Raw genomic sequence first — 9,977 nt, 5'->3', positions numbered from 1 at the left:
ATGGTGGCAGTTACCCTGTTGAAAAAAACAGCATATGCTGGTTAGGTATGTTTTGACGCTGGGATGCTGGTTTATTCTGGTCCTTTGCTGGTTTAAACTGATCCTTTGCTGGTTTAAGCTGGTCCTTTGGTGGTTTATGCTGGTCCTTTTGCTGGTTTATGCTGGTCCTTTACCAGCACATGACCAGCATAAACCAGCAAAATGACCAGCATAAACCAGCAAAGGACCAGCATAAACCAGCATCCCAGCGTCAAAACTTACCTAACCAGCATATGCTGGTTTTTTCAACAGGGTAATGATCAATTATTTAACCATGTTCCAAATCACAGCTGCCATTAAATGGATTTTCCAACATGGTTGGAGGCACCCTCCATAATTTGCACCCTGAAATATCCACAAAAATACATTACCCAGTCCTCGAAGTGTTTGCTGCCGTTTTGCAGCAATTCCTCGAACTGAATGGTGCAGTTGGCTACAAAGTCGTCGTAGCCAATCGGCGCGTCGTGAAACACCGACAGCTCGATCTTGCGGCCGTCGTGCACCTCGGTCACAAACTCATCGTGCCAGACGGGACTGTTGGTCTTCTGCTTGGTCGAGGTCTGACCTACGCGAAAATCATCTACGTTGAGGGCGATGTACGTGTCCAGCAGGAAGGTCTGCGTCTTGGGACCGACGGCGTGTCTCAGAGACCAGGCTGTGGGCTTCAGGTCCAAAGCCTCGCAGATCTTAATCTTCAGCAGACCGTTAAAAAACACCATGGCCACTTTTGAAAGCTTTAGTAACAATATTCCACTTCAGCGCCTGGTTAATTATTCAACCAGTGTTTGCCACGGTCCACCGGTTTGTGATTGTTTCTCCTTATGAAATAACGGTAAATGCCCTTCTTCGTCCTCGTGGATCTGCATGCAAAGTGTAGAAGGTCCTCCGGACAGAAAGAGAATCTATTGCTATGATCTACGGACAACCTGCATGTGATCTTGAAGCTGTCCAAACGGCGCTGTAGGCAGTCAGCAATGCAAGTTGGATTGAAAAAGGACAGCTACAGTGTATCAGCAGCGATACGACCAGCATTCCACACCTCAAAATACGCCAGAAATATATGCTGGATCTCCTCAGAGTGAGCAGCCCGTTCCCTCGTCTGGCTGAAGCGCTGGATGTGTCTCCTCCGCGCATTGGGAGGAAAGTTATCCTCGCAAAAGCGTCTTTCGGTTCGCCCTAGACAGGAGAACCAGTGTTTACAAGGGTTCCGTACTCGCTTGCTTTTTCCAGGATCCTTGTTTGTCCGTCGGTACTCAGTTTCCTGCAGACCTGCCTCTTTTTCTCCCGACTGCGTGTGTGTGTGTGTCTGAAGGCTGGTCCAGGAAATGCGCAAAACACGTCAGTTATTGCGCGGAGGGCTGAGTGAGTGCGGCACTGCTGGAACCGCTGCTTCGGCTCTGGTCAAGCATCACCCACAGGGCTGTAAAGATGAAGCGTGTGTGTGTGTGTGAATACCAAGTGTGAATAATGCACCCTGCTGAAGTCATGCAATGCAGACGACCATACGGACCGTATGAAGACCGCCGGTCTTAGTCATAATTCTTAAGTCATTTTTTACTTGTTTATATCATTAATGATTATTTGAAATCACATGATCTACCTCCATGCCATTGCCATTTCAGTAGCAATGTATGGATGTGTTCCTTTTCTTGCATAAGGTTGTTTACAATGCTGTACTGTGCACTGCAAAAAGAGATGTGTTAAAAATGACACATGTTGTGCAGCATTTTAACACATGTGGTGAGTGTGCTCAGGGACAACACCTTTTAAACGCTATTATGCACATAATAATCACATATAGCAGAGGGACGAGAACAAAAACAAAATACCTGGCTTACCTCTCCAGCATTCGTTTGGGGTAGGGCTCCTGTGAGCTTTTTATGTGCTACCATATGAAATATATGTATTGTATTTATTTCCATAAACACAAACTGCCCGCCCAGGAGATAACACATTTATTGTGTCAATCTGTCCAAAGGCTTTTTTTTTTTTTAATTACACATTGTGTGTTAAAATCCTACACAACATGTGTCAGAATGCTGTCAACACAACCATGTGTGTTGTTTTTTGACATATCTGTTTTTGCAGTGTGAGAACTGCAGTGGAAAATAAATCTTTAGCCGTTTTTCTCCACCACATTAATTTTTCTGATTGAGTTGAAACTCTGAAAATTCACAAAGGCGAATACAACGTTATTGTAGCAAGTTAAGTGGATGCAAGCCAAGATGACCTAATTTTACAGTGTGTAATTGCAAGAAAAAAAAGTAATTTAACTAGATGAAGACATGTTTTCGTGTATCATGTACATTAAAGTGTGTAAAACAAAAAGTGATAATTTGTTACACTTGATCTGAGGACAGACTGACAACAGGTTTGTTCTTGAAAATGTGATATGTTGAGGTCCACCTTCTCAACATCAGTAGTCAACCAAAAGCGCCATCTCGTGAATGGAATTTCTATTACAGCATAGATGGTGTTCGATGATCATACGAAGTATTATTAAGAAATTATAACTAATGTGTGCTGCCTACTGTTGCATCATTCATTTAAATGTCAGTGTGCCATCAATGGCGTCATGAAAGCGCATATCAATTTCTTAAGCGTGTTTTACAAATGCTTCCCTGTTCTCTTTTCTTGAGATGCTCCATAGTGTAAAACATTTTATTTAGGAAACAGTTTTTGCTCAGGGTGAATTTAAAATGTGATAGAGGAGCTCTGTCTCTATCATTTAAACAACTTTTATGATAACGATTAAGATTAAAATCACATTAAGTGAGTTAAAAAATCCAGTAGATGGCAGTGTCCTTATAGAAGTATTAGGTTGACAGTTACTGTATCTGCATTATATTGCTTTGCCTTCTAAACTGTTAGCATCTTTTGAGTAGATCGCTTGATCAGGTTAATTCAAGTAAATTGTATATGAGCATACATACATATTCCATTTTCAAATATACGGAATGTATAATTTAAAAACATAAAAAAGATACAGAAAGCATTATGTAGAGACAAGGAAACAAGATACAATGTATGCAATGACCATTAAAAACTCCATTATTGCAGCATGCTTTATTACAAATACTTGTATTAATCTGTTTTTGTCTTATAACCCACATTCTGGGTTAGTTAATGCTTGTATCCCTTTATTTTGGTTCATGATGTAACCACAAGCATGTTTGCTCAGTTCACAACACTAGATTTGCAGTGACCAATAAGGCTGAGCCACTGGAGAAAAGCTCTCTCAAATATTATTTATTGAACAGCATACCACTCTATGGATAAAAGCACCCGAGACCCATCTGAACACTAATTCAGTTGACCAAGAACAGTTTTTATGAATTTATTGTCATTAATGTAAGCGCAAGTATAGGTCAGAATCACTAAAGTGCAAAATTATGTTGAATAAAACTGGGACAATAGCTACTACTAAAATTACATCACATATACATTACATGCCATAAAACAGATTTTACATATCAAAGGTTGACAGTCTTTTTAAATATTTAAAATGGCATCAGCTTTAGAAAACTCTCCGTTTAATGCATTTCATTTTGAGCTGTGTGTCCTTTTGTTTCAGACACAATAATTAGATGAGTGATGTCTGCTGGAGGATGAATGGTGATGTTGTTTCGACATCAGGACTTTCCCTTAAGGCTAATGATTCTCAGCCTGCAATGACATTAGTCGAAGATGTTCTAGCTCAAACTACGGCCTCACACAAATCTAGCATGTGGTGTGACTCCAAATGATGACATCACCAGTAGGAGGAAAATTAATGCCCCTTTGAGACACTGATAGTGCAGGGTTTATGAGTGTGTAGGCTCTGTGTTGCAAGAATAGAAGCAGCCATTTAGGGCTCTTTGAAGGTCTTAAATCTTACTTCATTCCACCCCAAAAATGCCAGTGTCTATGTTCATATACTTAGTGCATTAGAAATCACTGTCGGCAACTGCCAATAGTGGAAATCAGACCTCTGTGGACAATGCTTCTTTGTTTGGACATAAATAGACACATGAAAGGCCGTTCTGAACAAACTTAAACCTCATGGCCAGAATCATATGTAACATGGCACATTCAATTTCGTGCATCAGTTTGGATTATGTAAAAAAAAAAATCATAACATTCCCCATATGTGAATTAGAAAACTGTATCTTCTCTAATAAATCATATAGGCATACATTTATGGGTGAGCATTTTTGCCCCGCTGGACTTTTAGTGTTTCATAAAACACAATATTTGCTCTCTGATTACACAGGAAAAAAAAAAATCTGGTAAAAACAGGGAACAATGTATTCTATTAATATGAAGGAAGTTTCCGTATTTATTTTTAACAGGTGTTTTACCTGTATTAGAATTTTACACTTGATTACATTTGTTTAGGGTCAACAGAAATATCAATAAAATTACTAGATAATGTCCTGGCAAAATTATCAGAACATTTTCAGGGTTTTTTTTTTCTTTTCTTTTTCATTCACATCTCAAATTAATTGTAGTTAAACAGCATTCCATTATGGAAATTACATTAAAAAAATTTGAATAAAAAATTTGCTTAAAACCAAAAACTCTTTTTTATGTATCCATTAATGATTTTATGTATCCTAAATATGCAAAAGAAAGAAAAACCCACACTTTTTGACAAAAGCAGCTTGATTGATGCATAATGAAACAAATTCTCACTGTTCTAATAATAATCTAAACATTTATTTTTTTATTATAAACATTTATTATATATTTAATTGATATAACTGGATAAAATAAATATGAACATAAATATTTTGCTTTTCAATGCTTAAGCCATATATTTGAATTTGTATATATTTATATCTTTTATTTTTTTATTGCTCTCTCTCTCTCTCTCTCTCTATCTATATATATATTAGTGCTGTCAAATGATTCATCGCGATTAATAAAAAACATCCAAAATAAAAATCCAAAATAAAAGTTTTTGTTTACATAATATGTGTGTGTACTGTGTATATTTATTATGTAAATATAAAAACACACGCGTACAGCATATATTTTTGAAAATATTTACATGTATGTATATATTTATATAAATCATGTATAAATGTATTTAATATATAAACGTAACATATTCGTCTTAAATATATAGCCTACATGCATGTGTGTGTATTTATACTTAATAAATGTACACAGTACACACACACATATTATGTAAACTGTAAATTATGTAATGTGTAAACACATTGTTTTGAATGCGATTATAATCGTTTGACAGCGATATACGATATACATATATATATATATAGTAATTATTATGTGATATTGTCAACATGTGTGTGTATTTATACTTAATAAATGTACACAGTACACACACACATATTATGTAAACTGTAAATTATGTAATGTGTAAACACATTGTTTTGAATGCGATTCTAATCGTTTGACAGCGATATACGATATACATATATATATATATATAGTAATTATTATGTGATATTGTCAACATTTCCTTTTTAAGATTTAATGACATTATGGATCATAATCGCTCTCTCGCTCTCTCGATCTGCAATCTCATTGGTTGGCCACACGCTCGTCACTCCCCCATCCGTCGGAAGTGCGTTCTCCTCCTGCGTCTCCCAACAGTCTGAACCCGCCTGCGAGCTCGCGCTGTCGGCCTCCTCCTCACGCCTTTGCTCGGTTTGTCAAGCAGAAGCACGGGGTTGGTGGATCGGAGATCTGGCCTCGGATTATGCTGCCAATCCAACCGACCAGAAGGATGTGGGATTCAGCTGCTCTCCTGCTTTTTAAAAGCCAACCTCAGGAACCAGCACTTCTGTGTTTTATTCGCCAGGGTTGAGCGTATGTGGGACAGTAGCGAGTCTAACAGCCTTCAGACAAAAGACGGCTGCGAAGTAATATTCACAAATAAAAAGGGTAAGTACGCCAGTTTGCGGTGTCCGCTCTCTGGGTTGCAATGCGCCGTGCTTTGTGTATTTTAGCACGCGTTATTTCTAGCCGCTTTTATGCGTTATTTAATGTAACAGAACGCGAGTGATGTCACCGCTGCGTTTGCATGTTTCCCCTCTGCGAATGTTACAATGTAACATTCCAGCATCCTCCAGTGTGTCAGTGTGTGTGTGAGTCTCTCTCTCTCACTCGATACCTGCTCGTCACTTATAATACTGTAATTGAAATCGCCACAAACACAGCACACGTTTGATACTGAGTGTTATGTATCTGCCTGCGTTCAATAATATTAGCGTTGTTACGCACTGAAGGAAGGATAGACAGCAGGCTATACACTACTGTAGCATTGCGATTATATTGTCGACTGACGTCTTCGTAAACAGATACAAACAAACTAGCTGCTGAATCTACTTCGTAGCAGTCAGATGGTTCGGTTTCGTGTCATTGTCAGCTGCATGTAGTTTGTAGCTAATTGATATCACTTGGGTCCTAGTTATGGTAGTTAAAACGTGTCTAGTCCACCATCAAAATGTTGTTGAAAATTATGCGTGAGGGGAAAGTGTACATTTTTGACTTTTCCCCACGTTATTGCAGTCATTTTAAATGGTCGTTGTGACAGATTAATTATTTTTCAAAGTACAAATTCTCCATGTATTCACCTCAGAAATGGGGTTGACGCGAGTTTTTACATGACTGTTTCTTAAAATTGTACATTTGTTTGGCACTCAGAATTCGCAGAATATTGAAGTTGGTAAAGTTATGTCACGGGATACGCTCTTGCTCTAAGCCATTCCACGTCTTTGTCTCTGAAAGTAATGGTCCACAAATAACTATTCTTTACTTTTTTCCACCTTTCGAAAAAAAAAGCACACTTCCGCCCCTTAATGCTGTCCAAAAGCCAGGCCACTCATCTGGACCCCATGAGAATAGGCGTGTCGAACTGAGAGAAATTGCAGAGGATATTTTCTGGGTTTAATATGAGGCTGCTTAACAGCGGTAGTCTAACTTCGTCCAGTTTTTCTCTTTAGGGTGAAGCACTTGGGTGTAGTTTAGCTGCTTCTTCAGGAGGTCCTTATAGTGGATAAACAGATTATTTGTGTATTATGTGCTTTGATAATTACTTTTTTATTGCTTAAACTGTAGTAGTTTACATTTGGATATTGTGCCTTTGAATAGCTTAAATGTGCAAGATTACCTATTACATTTTCAGCATACGAATTTGATTTAGCACCCTGTACATTTGATCTTATTTTTTCAGTTTGGAGCAAGCATACAGTTGGACTGCATTTAGTTATGCAAGATATTTACAGTCACTGGTCCGTTTCGTGTGTTGATTAATACAGATCTGCAGCAACATTTCTATTTTTTATGTGATTATACTGTTTATTTGTGTTGTCATTTGTCTGTAGTTTCGCACTCTTTTTCTTTTCTCAATCTTACTCGCGCACACTGCTTCCTAACTCTTGCCACACATTGCAATACATTCAAGTAATCCATGTATGATGTATTATTTGTTTCCAAGGTAATATTAGCATAAATAAACAATACAAGCTTATGATGAGTCACTTCTTTAGAACGCTTTAGAGTCTCCTTTGATATCTGGCCAGAGTAATCAGTACACACTACACAGGGCAGAGGTAGATGAGCTGCTGAGCTCATGACACTCATTCACAATGGCACTTCATCCACGCACTCATGACCCACACCGCCAAATTGAAGTGCCTTTATGCATGAGAGCTACACGAGGAGTTTCATATCCCAAACTGCTGGTCTGATAATGACATGTGCTTGAGCTCTGGCCTTGTTAATTTTGGGGAACTCTCATGCTTTTCTGCATTTTCTCATCCGAGAGAGAGTTGGATCAGAGCAGTTTTTGAGAGAAGACAGACTGTCCCTATTTGACTGTCTAATTAGGAGTCTGAAGAAAAGGCTTCTGAAGAGAACTTCCACACGACACGCACAGTCACAGAAGTGAGTTATCCAACTGTTCTTATGTCTCATCTCTGCACTCGTTTATTAGCAGAAAGAAGGGCAAGACATTTGTTTGCTGAGGATGCATTGACATGTAGTGTGTCTGTCGGGTGTTCTTAAAGGAATAGTTCACCCCAAAAAAATGTAGTCATTCTCAGGCCATCCAAAATATAGGTGAGTTTGTTTCTTTATCCCAACAGATTTGGAGAAATTTATTCCATTCCATCACTTGCTTATCAATGGATCCTCTGTAGTGAATGGGTGCCGTCGGAATAAGAGTCCAAACAGATGATAAAAACATCACAGTAATCCACAAGTAATTCACACAACTCCAGCCCATCAATTAATGGCTTGTGAAATGAAAAGCTGTGTGTTTGTAAGAAAGAAATTCATCATTAAGGCATTTTTACTTTACATCATCTTTTTCGGCCAAGAGTCCATAATCCATAACACCTCGCCAGTGAAAAGTCTATCCCTTGTTGTCCTCTCACATAAAAATCCACCCACATATTTGTTTAGATGTTTTTGGACTCTAAATGGTGCGTGATTTGTGCATATTTCTCTCCTGATTCAGGTGAGATTACTTTTTCACTGGAGAAAGCAATATTATGGATAGAGGACTACTCTTTTGCCAGAATTGACTGTTTAAAGTTAAAAATGTCTTATTGATGGATTTATTTCTTACAAATATGCAGCTTTTCATTTCACAAGACGCTAATTGATGGACTGGAGTCATGTGTATTACTTGTGGATTATTGTGATGTTTTTATCAACTGTCTTAACTATGTTTCTGATGGCACCCATTCACTGCAGAGGATCCATTGGTGAGCAAGTGATGTAATGCTAAATAAACACAGTCAAATGGAGGAGCGCTAATTAAACATCACTGTTTCTGTCAATGGTTTCTGTCAGCCCTTCAAAACTATTCATTTAATTCCGAAAATTCATGTTTTTGCTGTTTCGGCTGAATATTTTTTGTTGCAGAATTTTGTGCATCACTATTATTTCTTTGCATTCCCTTTCATTGCATGGAAAGCATAAGCATGGGCACTTTGGCTAATATCTCCTTTGTTTAATGGAAGAAAGAAAATAATGCAGAGAAAGAAAGAAAATTAAACAACACGAGGGTGAGTAAACGATGAAAAAAAAAATAATAATTTTTTGAGTGAACTGTCCTTTCAACTAGTGTCTGTGAAGAAAGTCATTCTCAGAAATGTTCTTCAAAAAGTTAATTCACCTTTGATGTCCCAGGAACATTTTGGAGAGAATACCCGCTCTGTGCTTTCATTCTTGGAAGCCAAAGCTGTTTGTTTTTGGGAAAGTGATTTGCATAGTCAAGGAAAAAAATATGCCAACTCCCATGGAAAAACAACAAGGCTGATGCATCTGATATTGCGGTACATTAGAGATGTATTTGGAGGCTGAAAAGGTAGAGTTAGAAAAAAAGAGCGTGTGAAAAATAAAAGATTCCATGTCTCATCATGTCGTATATTTGAAGTGTTATATAAATGTTACTCAGCAGGTGCAATGTTATTTTTTGGCTGGCGATCAGCTACAGTAAATGTAAAATTGTTGATTTAGGGTGTGTTCACACTTGTAATTCGGTTCGTTTGGTCTGGACCAAAAAGGAAAATTATACATTTGGTCCTGGTCCGCTTAGCATTCACACTGGCATTTTTGACAGCGAACCTAAAGACAGCGAACCTAAAGGCATAGTGATACGTTCACAACCTGATTGGTTGGCTTGAATGACGTATATATATCGTGAGTCGTGACGGAACTCACCAAACACCCCAAACAAAAGGTGTGTTAAAGCGGCGCTGCGGGTGTATGATATCAAAGCATCCATTAACCGATCGGTCTACTCAGTAGGCCTGTCACGATAACAACTTTTTGTTGTGCGATATATTGCACCAGAAATAATTGCGATAAGCGATATTGTCATTTTAAAGACCATTTTATGCCACTGAATATATAATCATAATGTAACAGCATAATAATACAAGAAGGCCTACACACTTCCAAATGACAACAAACTT

The 9,977-nt window shown here is 38.0% G+C and overlaps 2 protein-coding genes across 2 annotated transcripts in view; one reads left to right on the top strand and one right to left on the bottom strand.

The window, feature by feature from the left end:
* LOC107699275 (protein kinase C epsilon type-like) overlaps nucleotides 1–1,399 on the bottom strand; it is a 4,506-nt gene extending 3,107 nt beyond the window's left edge. Inside the window, exon 1 of the mRNA XM_016500487.1 lies at nucleotides 411–1,399. Within this exon, the coding sequence (XP_016355973.1) occupies nucleotides 411–758 (348 nt within the window). The 5' untranslated portion in view covers nucleotides 759–1,399. The remainder of the gene's footprint in view (nucleotides 1–410) is intronic.
* Nucleotides 1,400–5,572: 4,173 nt separating this feature from the next.
* The window catches only part of LOC107699300 (suppressor of cytokine signaling 5-like), a 15,347-nt gene continuing 10,942 nt past the window's right edge, over nucleotides 5,573–9,977 (top strand). The window contains exon 1 of the mRNA XM_016500511.1: nucleotides 5,573–5,934. Within this exon, the coding sequence (XP_016355997.1) occupies nucleotides 5,862–5,934 (73 nt within the window). The 5' untranslated portion in view covers nucleotides 5,573–5,861. The remainder of the gene's footprint in view (nucleotides 5,935–9,977) is intronic.

This window comes from Sinocyclocheilus anshuiensis, unplaced genomic scaffold (assembly GCF_001515605.1).
Source record: "Sinocyclocheilus anshuiensis isolate Anshui unplaced genomic scaffold, SAMN03320099.WGS_v1.1 scaffold450, whole genome shotgun sequence".
In the NCBI taxonomy this organism is placed as follows: Eukaryota; Metazoa; Chordata; class Actinopteri; order Cypriniformes; family Cyprinidae; genus Sinocyclocheilus; species Sinocyclocheilus anshuiensis.
The sequence above is the reverse complement of the archived record's forward strand: the minus strand, read 5'-3'. Positions and strand labels throughout refer to the sequence as shown.